The sequence below is a fragment of the Papio anubis genome, chromosome 10 (assembly GCF_008728515.1).
Source record: "Papio anubis isolate 15944 chromosome 10, Panubis1.0, whole genome shotgun sequence".
Classification (NCBI taxonomy): domain Eukaryota; kingdom Metazoa; phylum Chordata; class Mammalia; order Primates; family Cercopithecidae; genus Papio; species Papio anubis.
The window spans coordinates 17134766-17153614 of NC_044985.1; the positions used below are offsets into that span (position 1 = coordinate 17134766).

Genomic DNA, 18849 nt, shown 5'->3' on the forward strand with positions numbered 1-18849 from the left:
CATGATCTGCATTATTCTAGGATAGCTAGACAAAGTTTAGAATGAGAAATGCAAAATACATCCTTGTGCTTTCAGGATTATTTAGGTTTTAAATGATTTAGAGTTCCCTTATATGGAAGGCTTTCTAGGAAAAGACTGGCTAAACCTGTTCCTCACTATAGCTGAGAATGCATGCTCAGAAATTTAATTCAGCAGTGGTTGCATTGTAGTGTAATAAATACAGGCTATGTGGGAGCTTCCTTGGGGCTTCCTTGGTTTGATATGACTGTCTGGGATGTGGTTGTTAAAGGGACAGTTGGGGGAATGGGAAACGGGAGAGTCTTGCTACTCTGGGGAGGGGCTAGGAAGGATTCTTCCAGTGGATGTCCAATACCGTAGACACTAGCCACGTGTGTCTGTTCCCAACTGAGGCATATTGTGTGAGTAAAAGCTATACTGGGTTTCAATGACTTAGTATTAAAAAATGTAAGACATTTCATCAATAATTTTTACATTGATTGCATGTTGAAGTTACCTGTGAAATAATTTGAGAGTGTATCGGGTTAAATAGTATTAAAATTGATTTCACCCACCTCTTTTTCTCTTTGAATGTGTCTACTAGAAAATTTAAAACTACATATATGGCTCATATTCTATATTTTCAGTGGACAGCACTGTACTGTATCCATTTTACATGGTGGACTTGTGGTTACTTTCTTGCTTGTGTTTCTGTATTTTTCAAGCTGAATGTATAGCAGACAATATTGTGTTTTGAGGAGAAATATATAGCATGGATTGTGGAGTCTGGCAAGGATGTGTCCTAGCTATTGCACTTGGGCAACTAACTTTCTCTGAGCCTACACTCCGTCATTGGTTAAATTAAGAGAATAACTACTTTGACCTCACCAGGTCAAAGCTCTCCAGGTTGTTGTTAGGAGTGAGAAATGCATGGGAAATTAGCAGAGTGCTTAGCACAGAAACTGGCATAGGAAAAACTCAGTAATAAATATTCTGCATTTTTGTAGGTTATATCAAAACACCCATCTGGTGCACAATGTGAAAATCTGTCTCCATTTCTAACTCAGGTCTTTGTCTCTCCTGTTCTACAAGTTTGTCCTTGCTATTATATCTACCTACTTTTACACCCAGAAAACCGAACTTCCCCTTCTTTGCCTCATCATTGCGACTCTGAGTTGGTTTTCTGTTAGATTTGTTCACACTGAGCTGCTTCCCACTTAGTTCCTTTAGCTCATTTTTGACTTCAGAGCAGGAATTTTATCCTGGCTACAAACCGCGCCACAACTATCTACCCCTGCCCTTTGCCTTGTACCTGGAGGCTGGGTCTTGCTTTTTACTGGACTCTGCTGCTTTTGATGGGATGATCAGCAAAGGACAATTGACACCAGGCCAGTGCATGTGGGAAGCTGTCAGAAGAGTAAGGGTCACATAAACAAGAGATCAAGAGAACGAGGAGCAAAGACAGGACAGAAGAAAAGCAACGTTATCATTCTCTCCCCTTGTTTCACAAGCCTGCCTTCTCTTCTCACTGCCTTTGTCTGTTGGCTGCAAAAGCTGTGCTATGTTCAGCTCATGGTTAGTACAAGGTGTTTCTCATCGCCTTTCTAGATTCTCACTGCCTGAAGTACAACCTCCCACGGTATAGCACCGTTCACATCTAAAATGGCACTCAATTTCCATATTCTGGCCAATAACTCCTCAGATGAAGATGGTTGTAGATGTTCTCTGAAATGCAGTGACAGGGAAGAGGAAAAAAAAAATATGCAAACTTCGTCAAAATATGTGGCTTCCTCAGGTATGGTCTTTTTCCTAGTTCCTTCAGAATTAATGAGCCTCTCAGTCAGAGCTGAATGAGATGCAAACAAGGAGCAGGAACTTAAGATAAATTTGGAATAGCACAGGTGGCTGGGGGCACCTGTACTCCTCAAAGGAGTGGGAAAAAAAGTCCCTGATTTCTTACCCATTTTTTTAAAATCAGAAATACGTTTTTTATTGTTGTTGTTGTTCCTATCCAGCACCTGTAACTAGGTGATTCAGAATAAACTCTTGAATTAAGGTGGTATTTTTTTTTCACCATTTTTTCATCAGATCAATATGTTACCTCACCTATTTTAGTTTTAGATTTACTGGATGTTCTCAGGATAGCAAACTCAAAGAAAAAAATAAACAAATTGGTTTATATTTCAAAGTTTAGACTGGGAGTTGACAGGAGAAACCTGCGCCTTGCTCACATATGGATTTGTGGAGGATTTGAACACAGCTAGGGTCCCCTCCAACAGCAGGGAAGGAATACCCAGGCCAGTGCATACAGGAGGCTCACCTCTGGATGTGTGAATGTGGCTGTTTGTTCCTGGAGCATTTATTGGCTTATCGAGACAGAATTTTACTCTGTCAGCCAGGCTAGAGTGCAGTGGCACATCCATGTCTCACTGTAGCCTTGACCTCCCGGGCTCAAGTGATCCTCCCACCTCAGCCCCACAAGTATCTCAGACGAGAGGTGTGTATGTACCACCATGCCTGGCTAAGTTTTTTTTTTTTTTTTTTTTTTTTTTGGTAGAGATAGGGTCTTGCTATGTTGCCTAGGTGGGTCTCAAACTTCTAGGCTTAAGTGATTCTTCTGCCTTGGCCTCCCAAAGTGCTGAGATATCAGGCGTGTACCACCATGTCTGGCCCCCATTTATTAATAAAATATTTACCATGGGTCATGGGCAGGAAGCATTCATTGCCAACTGTCACTTCCCTGTGGTTTCCTAGAAAATCAGAGGATTGAAAATGTGAGTAAATGTTTCTTACTACAATTGAAATAGAGGAAGGAAGCATTTCTGAAAATGCAAATCCTGCTTTAACATAGCAGTTCTCTACAGGGGAATTTATTCTGGGTGTCTTGGCTTCTTACAAAAAGAGAGCAAATGCTCCGCAGATACCCTGATCTTCCTTTTTTCTTTTTTCTTTTTTGTCACTGTAGCTAAACTCTCAAGAAACCTGTGATTTCAGTTGTTTGTGGTCTGTGTAGCATCTTTATCGCTGTCAGAATTGCAGAACTAGTGGTGGTTACATAAGTTGGAATACAAACGTGGACATGCAAACAAATGTCCATGCAGTAAACATCTGATCTACAGAAGGGGCCTTTGAGTGGTCTCTTCTCTAGGGCCTGATTTCTTCTGGGCTGCTGACAGCACAGCTCAGAGCTGCAAAGGAAGGGAACATGTTACTGGCTGAACTTGAAGGAAGTTTTACATTTGCCATCTCTGAATAATTCTTTTTCCCCACATGAGGGTGGAAGAGATGATGAATCTAAAAGTGTCTGAAAGAAACACATGTGCTGTTGCGGATATGAGCATCACGATTATAGGTGTGCATACCTAGCATGTATATGTCCAGCAAACATTCTTGGTGACAGGCTATTCCTGATTTTGCTTCCCCTGAAACCGAATGCAAAACCGGTGTTATTAAATATGCTGCTTTGTTGCCAAAGGGACACTACTTCCATTAGATTTAAAAATATCACTAGGTCGTCTTTGTGCGGACATCCTTTAAAATACAAACACTGCTTTATCTAATGCAGCTATACTGCATGTATACATCTTTTTCTTTAAAACAAAAAGACAAAAATAAAATGCTTTCTGGATACACAAACACCAATGAAAACATTTTTAAAAAATTGACATCAACCGGTATAAATACACTGTCTAAAGCATTTAATGGTCTTTAACACAGTCAACTCCCCCGGGTTTGAAACAGTGTTAAATTCTCTCTTGCTTGTGGCAAAAGCTGTCAAGTCCAACACTGAAAAAATTGGTACCATTTCCTGGCCAGTAAGCACAGAACAGAGGGGCTAAATATTTTATGGTTTTATTTATTTATTTACTGTGTTCTCATGCTGTATTTTTCTCTTTTCTGTCTCTCCCCTCCTGCTCGTGTCTGCCCAGGGCTGATTGTTGTGACATTGGCCGTATGCTGGATGCCCAACCAGATTCGGAGGATCATGGCTGCAGCCAAACCCAAGCACGACTGGACGAGGTCCTACTTCCGGGCGTACATGATCCTCCTCCCCTTCTCGGACACGTTCTTCTACCTCAGCTCGGTCATCAACCCGCTCCTGTACACGGTGTCCTCGCAGCAGTTTCGGCGGGTGTTCGTGCAGGTGCTGTGCTGCCGCCTGTCGCTGCAGCACGCCAACCACGAGAAGCGCCTGCGCGCCCACGCGCACTCCTCGACGGACAGCGCCCGCTTCATGCAGCGCCCGCTGCTCTTCGTCGCGTCCTGGCGCCAGTCCTCTGCAAGGAGAACTAAGAAGGTTTTCTTAAGCACTTTTCAGAGTGAGGCCGAACCCCAGTCTAAGTCCCAGCCATTGAATCTCGAGTCACTAGAGCCCAACTCAGGCACGAAACCAGCCGATTCTGCTGCAGAGAATGGTTTTCAGGAGCATGAAGTTTGAATGAATGTCAAGTGAGGGAGCCTTGAGTGGGAACTGGCCCTCCTCCCCCAAGAAAACGTCACCCTCACTCTGCAGTCTCAAAGTATGCCCCCATCAGGGATGGAATGGACACTGGAGGCTTTGCAAAAGGCAGATGCCCAGCTCAGTGACTTCTAAGGGCTGACTCTGCCAGCATGGCCTTGACCCTGGTTACACAGACATGGGGGTGAACTTTCACTCCACCTCCTTCCTTGAAGTACATACTGACAATTCAGCCAGACTGAATTTATTCAGAATGCTTTACACTGCCTCATTGTTTGCACAGGAACAAAGAGAGAACATGGACTCCCGCTCCCTACCCAGAATAAAACGACACCCAGAAGAAACTCAGGGAGGTGGGGGGTTGGGGGCGAGGGCTGGAAGAACAATGCGGGAGGGGGTGGCATCTCCTTCAGCTTCAGCAGTGTGCCGAGAAGAGGGCTAAGTTGAGGAGCAGGATCGTGGTGGGGAGCCCTGGCCTGAGGGCCGAGGCAGAACTTCCCCTTTTCTTGGGCCTTGGCCCATTGCAAAGAGGGGTGTTGCAGCAGCTGATGCACACTGAGTTCAGTTTCCCTGGCGAGCAGAAGGACTGGTACCCGGCAGAGGCGATGAGACAAGCCGCTGATGACGCACAGGATTTGCGGTACATGATCCCTGCAACACAGACCCAAAGGAGCCAAGTTAATGTGCACTGGCAAAAAAGATACCTGTCCCTCTGTCCAAATCCAAATGGACGGCTCTTCCTTACTCCTCCCCCAGCCCAGAGACTTGGTGAGGCCAGGGAGGTGCTTCGGATTGTCTCACTGATACTCAAAACACACAGGATAGATGGTGAAAGAGACAGGCACTATTTCATTAGTTTTAACCAACCTGTTCCAAAAGCTATTTGAGATGCCAATACCAGTGAATAAAGAGCTGTTAAAATGTAGGTCTGTGTAAGTCAGAGTTCACATTGTGTATAAGGCAGTTTTTTTTTTTTTTGGTTCAAACTGTCTCATGCCAGTGAGGACCACAAGCAGTGCTTCTAGATCTTATCTATCTCTGTTATTGCTTTATAAACGGCCACAGAGGGATGGCTCTCAACTATGTGTTGATGAAATCCTGAGGTTCTGTGAAGACAGACCAAATCCCCAAGGGGAATAAATATATTCCTACTGAAGGAGCACCTGGCTGTGTGTCCCTCATAGTCTTAATTCTCAGACGCTCTGCCCTCAGGACACATGGCCATCTGCCAAGCCAGCACCACGCAGCTAGCACTCAGTGACACACACTGGGTGCAAAAAGGAGTGTCCCAAGACGAACTAGGGGGCCTGTCTCAAAGAGCATGTGTGGCCTGTCAGGCTGCAGTATAGTCATCAAATTAGGGTGTCTTAATCATTTGATTTCTTAAAGGTGGAAGTTTACTCAATTCAAATAATACTAGCTGAACTTATTTAAGGGCTTTCCTTAATAGTCTCTCAGGCACTATTCAGACAGCTGTAGTGTGTCAGCTTCTTCACTACCCCAAGCAACCCTACGAGGGAGGCCCTCGTGATCACTACCATTTTACAGATGCGAAGCCTCAGGGCCAGAGAGATTCAGTAACTTGCCCAAGGTCACAGGAAGTGGAACAGCTGGGATTTGAAGCCAGCATTCTGGCTCCATGCTGTCAAGACTGTGTTACTGTATAGTAGCAAATTGGATTACCAATTAACCACAAAAATGGTGGGGATATTTTAGGGGGAGGGGGCTTTACTCTGAAGATAGCTTTTGCTGTGTGGATATGTATGTGGTTTTTTTTTTTTTAAATAAGACAGAGTCTTGCTCTGTTGCCCAGGCTGTCGTGCAGTGGTGCCATCTCGGCTCACTGCAAGCTCTGCCTCCCAGGTTCACACCACTCTCCTGCCTCAGCCACCCTGGTAGCTGGGACTACAGGCACCCACCACCACACTGGCTAATTTTTTGTATTTTTGAGTAGAGATGGGGTTTCACCGTGTTAGCCAGGATGGTCTCAATCTCCTGACCTTGTGATCTGCCCGCCTCGGCCTCCCAAAGTGCTGGATTACAGGCGTGAGCCACCGCACCCGGCCATATATGTGGCTATTTTATATTAATGATTTTTTTTTTTGGACAGATAATATTTAATACTAAAGCTAGACTTAGAATTCAGGTCTTAATCCTGTTTGCTGCCTTGCACAGCTGAGGGATATAGCATCCTACTAGTAACCGGGTCTCCTTACCCACTCATTTCCTACAAGTGTATGGGCAGGTGTGGTTTTGGTTTTGGCTCCCTCCTCCTTGAGAATTGCCACTTTGGGTGCTGTAGAAACAGGAATGAAACTGCCTAGAACTTCCAAGCGGGAGGTAAAGAAGTACTTTAGATTTACCTTAAAACATGCAATTTTATGTCATTTTTCCCCCTCTAACTGCATGTTTGTAGGGACTGATTTTCTAAGACCATTACAAAATCCTGGAAGGTGGCTGCTCTGGTAAGCTACAGCCGAGGTACAGAGGATGCCTGTATCTATGTGTGGGAGGCACTGTTTGATTTCCAAGGAATACACTTCAGGGCATTGCCCATTTATAGATTTCCCATAGTCTCTACATTTGCCATCCATGGCCCTTTTTAGGAAATCATTCTACTCTTTTTATTCCTAAGTATGAAAAACACTAACTGGCATTTATTTGCCACTTCCTCTACAATGAAGTTTTTTCTTTAAGTGAATTTTTAAACTTAAAAAAAAAATATTTACTGAATATATTTTTCTCTTTAAAAAAAGTCAGTAGTGTGAAAATGGCCGTTGAGTACCCCTGCCAGGTCCAGGCCCTCCACCGCGCTCCCCTGGAGGCAGATGCTGTCATCAGTGTGGCATGCTGCCTTCCAGGCCGGTTTCTCTACAGTTACATATATGCCCACGGAGAAATTAGGCCCGTGTGTTCGCACACATTTGTTAACAGTATCACAACCTATATGCTACTCTGCGATTTGCATTTTTATTCAGTGACATGGCTGGGAGCTTATTTTTAAGGCGAACTTTGCAAGGTTAAGGATCAGTGATGAGGTAGGTTAGTTGGATACATAGTGTATGTCATTATGAAGAGATGGACTAACAGAGCCATAATCTTTACAGCTGCTGAGACCCTCATATGTCATTAGTCAGAAACAATTTATCTTCATAAGTGGCACCATCCCTGCTCACTGAAAGTTCAGCCTCCTGGGTTCACGCCCGGGAGAGGTACAAGCTCTCAAGTTGGTGGTTCATGAACTGAGGGCACCACAATGAGGTTTTCTGAAGGGGAAGGTTGACAGCTCCATAAGAAAAGGGGCATTTACTAAATGCTCCAAGAGGGAAGAAAAAGAAAGGTATCTGAGGTCAGATAGGTGTGTCCATTGCCAGGATGGCCGCTCCAGGCCAGGCACCCTGAGGAGGCCCAAGGGCCATCAGGCTTCTAGGCATGAGGGCCATGAGGCTCAGGGTAGCTGTGGGCTCCTATGAGCCTCCCTTGCTTAAGGTCTAAGTCTGGAAACTGGCACGAGAGATGCTTTGGGTGAGACTGGATGTGATTTCTAAGAGGTTTCTAACCAGATGAAAGGAAATGTGGAGCTAGGCATCAAGGTAAGTGACAGGCAACTGGCTGGTGTCGGGCTATGGAGGAGCTGACTTTGGAGACATTCAAGAAGAAAAAGTACGCTAGTTCTAAACTGAACAGTGGCAGAGGAAGCAGGTAGGAGTTGTGGCGCTAATAGAAATTGGGAAATTTGAGATTAAAGAGGGCTTTCAGAAAACAAAGGCATTTTACTTATCCTTTTGATGAAAATTCCTGTGGTGGAAATAACACAGTGCCTCCTTTGAGAGAGGTGGGATGGGGCCGAGTGGTGAGGCTGGGGCAGAGGGACTGATATGTGGAAAGGCTGATGTTTGCAGTCTGCAAAGAGGTGGAAATAAGCCACCTCTCCCACGGCTTCAGATAAAGAAAAACTGTCCAGGTTCGTTGTAGGCACTTCAGCGGGCAGGCTGGCATGGGAACGGAGGTCCAAGGACAAACGGGGATGGTTTTGGGGAATGCTGAGAGCTGCCCTGTGAGGAACATGTGATTGAAGACCACACAGGCTGCTAGGTAGCTTTAAGAATGCCCTTGGGGTTTAGACACGAATGGCTGCCTGCACTGATGCAACTGGTGAAGAAAGCCACAGGAGAGACTCGGAGGCACCAAGGAAGAGGGGGGTATAGAATAAAGACTCACACTGGAAGGAAATAAGGAATGCTGCCAGGCGGGGAGGGGCCCAATGAGGACTTAGAACTCCTGAACAGTTCCATCATTCACATGCTTAGGATAAATTCCAGGTAGATCTAAGATTTAAATGTTGGGGGGAAAGAAACCCATAAAAGTACTAAACGACACTTTGGAACCTTGAGAGTTTTATGTAAGAGTTGTAAAAGCTATTCTATGACACAACACCCAGAAGCCATTACAGAAAATACTGAAAAATTACACTATACACATATACACACAAACTCTGCCTATTGAAATCCCTATACGTAGGATTAAAAAACCAAGTGAAATATTTGAAAAAATAATTGTAATTCCAATCACAAAGCAGGTTTCCTTAATATGTAAAAAGGTCCTAGAAATCTGTAAGGAATAAATAATAAATCAGTAAGGAATAAATAACTCATTAGAAAAATAGAGAAAGCAAATGAACAGACAGTTCACAGAAAAAGAAACAGAGCTTTGAAACACATGAAAAGATACCCTCTCGTATCATAAGAGGAATGCAAATTAAAACTACACTGAGACGTCACTATCACTTCGGCAGAGATTTAAAAGTTTATTATGAACACTGTGTTAAAAGTGTATTATAAACACTGCGTGAGTCTTAGAAAAAGGTCCTTTCCCACATTGTTGGTTAGGAGAGTAAATAGGTATAATTTCCATGAAGGCAATGTGGCAATAGCTATCAACATTGCAAATGCATGTACTCTGTGACCTGGCAATTCCACTTTTATGTATGTATCCTACAGACATTCACATACATACACAATGACTGTACACAAGGTTATTCATGGTAGAGTACAGTGTCATGGCAAAAGAAAAGACCATCACTCTATCCATCACCAGGGCACTGGTAAACTTCCAGTGTCTTATCGGCACAATGCAATTCCACAAAGCCACAGAAAAAGATACTGAGTTTAAAACAAAGCAAAGTATGTCTGGACAGTTCCTTCCTTCCTTTTCTCTCCTTCCCTTTTTTTTTTTTTTTTTAAACGAGTTTCTTTCTTACTATGCTTCAGATGCAGTTTTAAGAGCTTTATGAATATTAACTCATTTAATCTTTGTAGTAACTCTAGCAGTAATCCTCATTTTGCAAGTGGGGAAACTGAGGCAAAAATAGGGTATGTAATTTGCTTAGGGGCCATTCAGGTAATATGTAGTGGAGCTGGGATTTAAGCCCAGGAGATCTGGATTTATAATCTATACTGTTAACCATTATACTACACTGCCTACCATGCTATAACATGCATCCATTGGGGAAAATAAAAATTAAACACACATTTTGCATGCATATGCATAAAAATTTATGGAAGAATACACAAAAAAGATAACATTGGTTGTCTCTGGTGTGAGATTCTACGTGGCCACAGGAGAGGAGTGGGAAAAAACTTTTGACCCTTTCTTACCATTTAAATCAGAACCATGAGAGTCAAGTATCATTTTTAAAATGACGTAAATAAACACCCCCAATGAACCATCCTCAAATGGCTTCTTTCTCAGTGTAGTACAAGTTCCTTCCTAGCTGTGTCCACCAGAGGGCTCTAGGGAATGACACTCTGAAGAAAAGAGCCACCAGGAGCTGCCCCAAAGTCCAAGTCTCAGGGTCACAGGGCAGGGGTACTTGTGCCTGTGGTTCTCTTTGCTTTTCCTTTAACCCAGACCCCATGAGATCAGGTCTGAGCCTGAGGGAAGAGGAGCTGTAAGTAAAACAAGGGCCTTGTCATGGACTGCTGGTGGGAGCAGACTGGCATAAGGGCAGTCAGAAGGATCCATAATTCAAAATGTACAAATCCAACAGTATCATTCCTCACCATGTACCTTCAAAACAAAACACACTTTCACATCCTTAATAGGAAAAAGGTACATTTATACTATACATGGTAAGCAGCAGTTGAAGAAAAGTACAGAGCTCTATTCTGATCTGGAAGGTTCTCAATGACAGTTCCAGAATGATAGTTAAGTATACCATTTAAGAAAGAAACCACAAAGCAATACAATATGTGCTCCAGTGCTGTGTCTGCAGGGGGATGTCTGTGCACACACCTAAGTGTGTGAGTTGCCATCTTTAAGTCATACCACCGCAAGAGGTCCAGAGGCAATGCACCAAACGGTGTGGTCCCTTTAGGGCTGGGTGGTAGTCAGGAACCACTTTTAATTGTTTGACAGGGGTCCACAACACGATGACACATCTCTGAAACATGAGATAGGTCTGGCAAAGAACACCATGGTTCAGCACAACTGCAGCAGCAACATGGGCAGTAAGGGATGGCTGGCTTCTAGCTGGACATGGGCCCGGTTTCCCTGAACCTTCATGGCTGGCCTCAGAAACCACCACTGCCGGGTTAGGGTAGGAGAAGGTCATGACCAAGAACAGGGGAGGGACACCATTTGGAGACTTCCCCAAAGAGCTGAGAGATGCTTCCTGCCTTTCTTCCCTGCATGATTTTTCTCTTAATCGCTTCTAATACACTACATATTTTACTAATGTGTCTTTATTAATAGAATGTAAGCTCCAGCAATCAGAACAGTGCCTGGCACATAATGACACAAGTATTTACCAAAGGAATCAATGCGTAAATGAAGGGAAGAAAAGGAGAAGATGACAGAAGGAAAGCGGGTTATTTGAAGGAGGTCCGGAGGTGCTTTTCTGACTGGTTTTGAGTAGGACTTTATTCCTAGGCTGGTGTCGCCTGCGTAACAGAGGTTACATAAAGCTACAATTCACCTCCAGGCCTTGGTTGACAAAGGCAGAACTGTGAGAGGCTCTGATCTTAGTTAACGCAGATGCAGACCCAGAGCTAGAAGGCTCCACTGGTGGATGAAGGGCTGTCCATCAAACGTGGCTCGGATAATCCCAGCTTGGACCAGCTCCCAGCCGCTCCACCCTGCAGGGGCAGAGATGTGTCCTGCCAAGGCCAAGTCATTTCTCACGGCTCTAATCCACAGACCAGGAGTGTGCCCGTGGAACACACCACCCACTATCACCAAATTAATCAAGCCACCCAGCGTTTAAAACTGTAATCCTCTTTAAGTCTTTAGAGAGGTGATGGCCTCCTGGGGGCTCTTGGATTGAGACGGGTGGCTATGCGTGCTTGCTTTAAAAACACCACAAATTGTTCTCCCTGAGGAAGTCATTCGTATTAATCTGCCTTATTTATTTGGATGTGAATGATGGGCATGCCAAGGAATGAAGGAAAGGATAAATAAAATACTGAGGTTCCTTCCCAGGCACTTCATTCCACTGTAGCCGTTGTACCTATTCCCTGGGACCCAAGAAATCAGACTATAAAGGAATTTACACTTTCCGGAATTCTGCTGAAAAGGTAGATGTGGAAATAAGGAAAAACAGACTGGATCCTCTGTACCCTACGCACTGGAATTAAATATAAATTTGGATTGAAATGCATCCAAATCGATGCCACAAAAATACTTCTGCGCCATTGTCTGTTCTCCCTGCTTTACAGACATTAGAAATGATCCTCTCATGTTAAATGGACTAATAGGATTAAAGCCCCTGGTGAGGGGGGTTCTTTTGTTATGTATTATTTGATAACATGTATGTGAGTTATGAAGCACAGTCATAAAAGGAACACTTGTAAATCCTCCATCAGTCTAAGAACTAGAATTTCATCAACTGTTGTAATCGTTTTACAACAATCTCACAGTCTTGTACTCTTACCTTTCCCAAGAGTTAACTGCAATGCTAATTTCATAATTTTTTTTAAAGAAGGTGATTGTAGACTCAGATTTAAGACTTTAAGATTTCTGTTTTCACATGCCATGCTCCTTCTAATCATTTTGCTGAAAATGACTTTCCATGTCGTAAATGATACACATTTTGATTGGATTGGCTTTTAGGAGCCTTGTCCACACACAAGATGGTACCTTAACTGTTACTAGAGAAGTTTCATGAAGGAAATTCTTAGTTCAGATTGTTGTCAAAACTCTGTTGTTTTCCCATTGTTTAAACTCTGCTGTTAGTAACTCCCCAAATATCAGTCGCTAGAAAGTCTTTGTATCCCTAACACTTAGAATAATGCTTGGAACTTGGTAAATGTTCAGCAAATGTCCATGATATTTAATAATTTAATAAATGTCATAGAAAAACTTCAAGCAGATGATTGTTTCCATACCATTTAAGATCACTTTGACAATGTGAAGTGAAATATGTGTGTGTATATATATAAAATACACACATATATATACACATATATACACACATATTTTTAAAGCTATGAATTATATGAAGCCTCTAGCAAGTGAATCAGATCCATGATGTGGGTTGGTTCATGGAGCATTTTCTGACTCATGCCCTTCATTCGTACAAGTAGTTGTGATTGAATTCACATACACCATGTCACTTAATTCAGAGGGGATGGTAATGTCAATAAAGACTGATTTGCTGACGTTTAAAATTACTGACTCCGCTTTCCCCCACAGCTTTAAACACTCTGTCCTTGTTCCTCTTGGACTATATTTGGGCCACTTCTTAGCAGATGCATTAGTTTTGCATTCAGGTGGAAGAAGACCAGAAGCAAGCCAGGAGGTGAGGCAGAAGGAGGGAGGAAGAAAGAAGTTTTAGAAGTTGATGTGGATTCTGAATGGCCCCTGTCTTCTTCCTTGCAGCAAGCACTTCATCAGGCATCTGGCTTGCTTTAGAGGGCTGAATTATTGATTACATGGGGGAAAGAAGAAAGATGGTGTTTTCTCTTTGTTTGAATCCAGCCCTTTCTGCTTGTTCCTAACACACAGCTGGGTCACCACAGCTTGAGTGGGTTGAATAAAAAACACCTGAAACAACCTTGCTAGAGGTAAGTCTGGCGCAGCAGTGGTCTCAGCTTTGGAATTCCACATTACTGAGAGTTAGAACGTGGTTCCCGGGCCAGCATCCTGACCCAGAAGCCTGAAGGTTGACCTGTCTGCTGGCAGACCGGTACAAAAACTCTTTAGTGTCCTGAATCACTGATGTGGTGCCATCCTTTTGAAAACAAGGCTACTTCATCAAAGTTCTTTGCCACATACTTCACTAAAGGCAGTCCCTTGGTGAAGGTGCACCCAGGCCCCAGGTAAGCGCAGTGTTAGAACCCCACCGGGCAAGAACAGCTCAAGGGGTGCTTTCCAGGCATTCATTCCTTGCAGAAGAATTACCTGGGCATTCCTTAAATATACAGATTCCTGGAAGCACCTACAGGTGGATCTAACACTGGTCACCTAAACTTCCAAATTATTGCACTGGGGAGGGAAAGAGCACATCCTGGCTGTAACTGCAAGTTTTAATTTATCCAAGGAGAAGTATTTTTTCTAACAGCAAAGATTTCATTATACATTACAGCCTGGCTCCCGTTCTGTGGTTGGGACTTGGGGAGGCCTCCGAACACCCTCTGAGGATCCACTGCTAAGGAGGGGGAGAGATGAGTCCGTTTCCTCTTCATTGCTTCCCAGGCTCCGTCATCTTCACACCCATTTCCTTTCTAAACCCATTGTCAAAACTGACCTGTTCTATCAGCCCCCTTAGAGGACAGGCTTCCCCTATGTACCTGCCCTCCACGGACTCAACTGTCAAGGGCATACCTGTTCATTGTACACGATTGAGCTCATAGGTGGGGTGACCAGGTGAGAAGTCCAGGACACTCCTGCAGGTGACATTGCTAGTTGGACTACTGCACACTAAGACGGTTTCCTCCCTTTGGCCCTTTAATATCCCACTGGGGTGGCTTTTCATGTTCAAAACCTATAGTGTATACAGTACATTTCTATTCCAAGGGTGGGCACACTTTTTCGGTGAAGGGCTAGACAGCAAAGATTTTGGTCTTTGCAGGCCAAAGGCTCTGTCAGAATCCAATATCTGGATTTTGATACTGTATCATAGAAGCAGCCATAGACAGTACATAAACAAATGCGTGTGGCTGTTGCACTAAAACTTTATTTACAGAAATACACTTCATTAGTCTGCATAGGCTGGCATACCAAAATACCAGACTGTGTAGCTTAAACAACAGAAATGAATTTTCTCATGGTTCGGGAGACTGCAAGTTAAAAATCGAGTTTCCAGGAAATTTGGTTTCTGGTGAAGGCTCTCTTCCTAGCTTGTGGGTGACCCCTTCTCTCTGTGTCCTCACATGGCCTTTCCTCTGTGTGTGCACAGAAAGCGAGCTCCCCCTCTCTCTCCAGGTGAATCTCCCTATTTTATAAAGACCCTGTTCCCATCAGGCCAGGGCCTTGTTCTCATGACCTCATCTAACCTTAATTATCTCCCAAGGCCCCATCTCCAAATACCATCACATTGGGGATTAGGACTGCAATACATGAATTGTGGACACAACTCAATCACAGCACAGACAGTGGGCCACATTTGGCCCAGGGCTGTAGCTTGCTGTCCTCTCTTCTATCAAAATCTGATCACCTTTACATTATGAAATCGATTCTTTCCACCCAATCTTTCCTCTGCAGTTACACGAGAAAAGCCACCACAGTTCAGAACATTTGCTTTTGGAAGAATATCAAAAAGGGTCTCTTAGTTCCACGTGTGTCAAGGCTACTCTATCAAAGGCCTTTGCTAGTTTTATAGGCTTTGTAGACTCTTATCTCCATATTTTAAAATGTATTAAAATGGAACTGTCTCAGCCGGGCATGGTGGCTCACGCTTATAATCCCTGCACTTTGGGAGGCCGAGGTGGGCAGATCATGAGGTCAGGAATTTGAGACCAGCCTGGCCAACATGATGAAACCCTGTCTCTACTGAAAATACAAAAATCAGCTGGGCGTGGTGGCAGCCCCCTATGTTCCCAGCTACTCGGGAGGCTGAGGCAGGAGAATAGCTTGAACCTGGAAGACAGAGGTTGTAGTGAGCCATAATCATGCCAATGCATTCCAGCCTGGGCAACAGAGCAAGACTGTCTCAAAACAAAACAAAACAAAACAAAACAAAACAAAACAAAACAAAACAAAACTGTCTCTAGAGAAAGCCTGCCCTTTATAGCAGACCCAACCCTGCAGTTGGCTTGGAATCCACAGTAATGGAGAGAGGGGCTACATTCTAGCAGGGGACACAGCTCAGTTTGAGGGAAAAACAGGAAAAGAGAGGCGAAGCTGGAGCCACTACCTGAGGGCTGTTTCCAGCGTGGGCGGGATACAGGCCCGCTGAGTAAAACTAGCATTTAGGTGTTTTAGGTGCTGTTCTCTTTAAAGCCAAAACCCTGCAGGGAAACCTGCACAGGACCCCCTCTCCACACCGCACGGAGGTTCTGTGTCAGCATGGCTGCCTTTAGGAGTGCCTCCAACATAAACCAGAGCCACCTGTTTTTGGTAAACGGGGACTCTAAAATGAAAGTTGCAGCAGGTCTTATTTCCTGTGATGTCCTCATTTTAACCATGGTAAGTCTAGAGTGTTGCTTGGGCTCCATCATTCTCTTATTTTCTGCTTTCAAGAAGCAGAGGAGACTTTTGGTGCAGAGGATCAATGTTGACGTGGTAACGTTTTCCCTCTCTGGGCTTAATCATAATTTTCTAGCTGTAGTTTCAGAAATGTTATGGGTTTATACATCTTCTTAAAAACATAATACTTGACAATGAGAAGAAAAAAATATCACTGACTTTGTTGCTTTTAGAAATACCATTTTCAAATAAATGTTCATTGCCAAAGAGATAATCTAGGAATTGAAATGGCCATGTCACTTACTAAGTTCTTCCTTTGATATATGATTTCTTGACCTGTTGAAACCACCACTTTAGGCTCAAAAATTCCATTCATAGCTGGCAAATCCATATGATATTTGGTCATAAAGTAAGCAATGGAAGTTTCAATAATGCACTGAAATTGTTAATAGCTGTACCATGAAGATGACCTGAGGAGAATGACTGACAATGTTGGAAGGTAAAGAAATGTGCTTAAAGATGAGGGTCTTCTACTAACTTCTTTCACCAAGCTCTGCTTCCAGAAGCCATGATCCTCTCCTTTAATGGCCTTATCATTAAGTAGATCTTCATCTACTTAATGGGATGGAGGAAACTAAAGAAGCTCATGTCCATATTTCATTCTAATTCTGCAATAATTCCTTACTCTGCAGAAAGAACATGAACCCTGGAGTCTAACAGACCTAGACTGGAATTCTCCCTGAATCACTTTATTGGAAGCCACTTCACTTCTGTAAGCCTCAGTTTGCCTTTTTGAACCAATGACCCAGTGGATAAAGCTGGGGCTTTGGGTTGGACTTTCCAACTTTCCAGTGGACAGAGCTGGAGCAATTTGAGCAAGAAAACAAATAATGATAGTATTGGATTATAACCCCCTCCAATAAGGTAAATACCCATGAGTTCATGCTGACATACATAAATAAGTAAATATGTGCAGAAGACAGATTTTTCTTACAGAAGGATTCCAGTTAATAAATGCAGAAGGAATGAGGGAAATAGAAATTAAGATGAGAACACCATGGTAATAACTGATGTGGGAGAGATCCACCAACAGACACTGAAATTATTGACCAAAGTTGGAGGAGAAACAGTGTATTTAAATAGTTTCAAAGTATTTTCCTCAAGTTATTTTATTAATTACAAAGGAAAACATAGTAAACAGTGGAAAAACCCAGCAGATACTATCTGAATCAAAAGTGATCAAAGTTAACATCACCAGTAGTAAGACATTGACAGCATGCCCCGCTTGCTACAGTGCACTGGGAAGGGTGCATCTCTTCTGAGGATTCTTGTCAAAAATGCAAAACTTCTATTTGATCATGAGAAGACAGCAGACAATCCCAAACTGAGGGACAGTGTACAAAAATCCAGACCAGTCCTCTTCAAAAGTGTCAAGATCACAAAAGACATGGAAAGAACGATGCACTGTCAGAGGTTAGAGGAGAAGGAGACATGACAATGAAATGCAATGTGGGATCCCGGATAGGATCTTGGAACAAAAATGGCAAAACTGTGGGAATCTCAAAACAAAGCATGGTTTCATTAACAGTACTACGCCAATGTTAATTTCATAGCCTTGATTATTGTACTATGGTTATGCAGGTTGTTAACACTAGCCAAAGATCGGGGAAGGATATGTAGAAACTGCACTATTTTTTGCAGCTTTTCTACAAGTCTCAATTTATTTCCACATACAACACTTTTTAAAAAGACATTGGTATGAGCTGGGCATGGTGGTGCTTGCCTGTGGTCCCAGCTACTCGGGAGGCTTAAGTGGGATGATTATTTGAGCCTGGGAGGCAGGGGTTGCAGTGTGCTGAAATTGTTCCACCGCACTCCAGCCTGGGTGACAGAGTGGGACCCTGTCTCAAAAAAAAAAAAAAAACCAAAAGAATTGGTATGAATGTGGGAAAAATCTACATGTTCTTTCTGTGCTACACATACCCCCAGCAAACGCAGTGAAATACGCTTGGCCACTCTCATGCTGATGAGTAATAGGGTGAGTGTATAGTCTGTGTGTAGGTGACAGACATAGCCCCAACCATCCATGCTATTAACTGCTTAACTCTTGCCTCAAAGGGCTTGGAGGCTCCTGAAATGACTGGTTTTCATTGTGATGGGAAGAGAACATTACTGAAGGAATGTTTTTTCTTCAGTCTCAAGGTCCATCCATGTAAAAGAAACTCAATTAGTGTGACTCTTGGCTTCTTTCCCTTTTTATTTTTATTTATTTATTTAATTTATTTATGAGACAGAGTCTCACTCTGTCACCCAGGCTGGAGTGCAGTGGCACAATCTCAGCTCACTGGAACCTCCACCTCCCGGGTTCAAGTGATTCTCCTGACTCAGCCTCCCAAGTAGCTGGGACTACAGGCGCCCGCCACCATGCCTGGCTAATTTTTTTGTATTTTTAGTAGAGATGGGGTTTCACCATGTTAGCCGGGATGGTCTCCATCTCCTGACCTCGTGATCTGCCTGCCTCGGTCTCCCAAAGTGCTGGGATTACAGGCATGAGCTACCGATCCCGGCCGGCCTCTCTCTCCCTTTTTAATTCTCTCTGCCCTAAGGGAGGTGGAGTGACATGTCTGATGGGTAAATCTGGAAAGAACAGACTGGGCATACGCTGCTTATCCCTTTCCTGTTCCTTCTTGAAAGTGAGTGACTCATAGCAAACAGGTATTCTGCCCTGCTTCTCAGGGCAAGAAACTACCCGTATCTGGCCTTGTCTG

The 18849-nt window shown here is 43.5% G+C and overlaps 3 protein-coding genes across 4 annotated transcripts in view; 1 reads left to right on the forward strand and 2 right to left on the reverse strand.

Moving 5' to 3' along the window:
- Positions 1–5381, forward strand: part of GPR39 (G protein-coupled receptor 39) — a 227259-nt gene extending 221878 nt beyond the window's left edge. For both annotated transcript variants that reach the window (XM_017947904.2, XM_009185017.4), the window contains one exon: positions 3927–5381. In XM_017947904.2, the coding sequence (XP_017803393.1) occupies positions 3927–4435 (509 nt within the window). In that variant the 3' untranslated portion in view covers positions 4436–5381. The remainder of the gene's footprint in view (positions 1–3926) is intronic.
- LYPD1 (LY6/PLAUR domain containing 1) overlaps positions 3678–18849 on the reverse strand; it is a 30344-nt gene continuing 15172 nt past the window's right edge. The window contains exon 4 of the mRNA XM_017947905.3: positions 3678–5107. Within this exon, the coding sequence (XP_017803394.2) occupies positions 4872–5107 (236 nt within the window). The 3' untranslated portion in view covers positions 3678–4871. The remainder of the gene's footprint in view (positions 5108–18849) is intronic.
- The window catches only part of NCKAP5 (NCK associated protein 5), a 914274-nt gene continuing 899103 nt past the window's right edge, over positions 3679–18849 (reverse strand). Inside the window, exon 21 of the mRNA XM_021924271.2 lies at positions 3679–5107. The gene's annotated coding sequence lies outside the window, so the exon portion shown is untranslated. The remainder of the gene's footprint in view (positions 5108–18849) is intronic.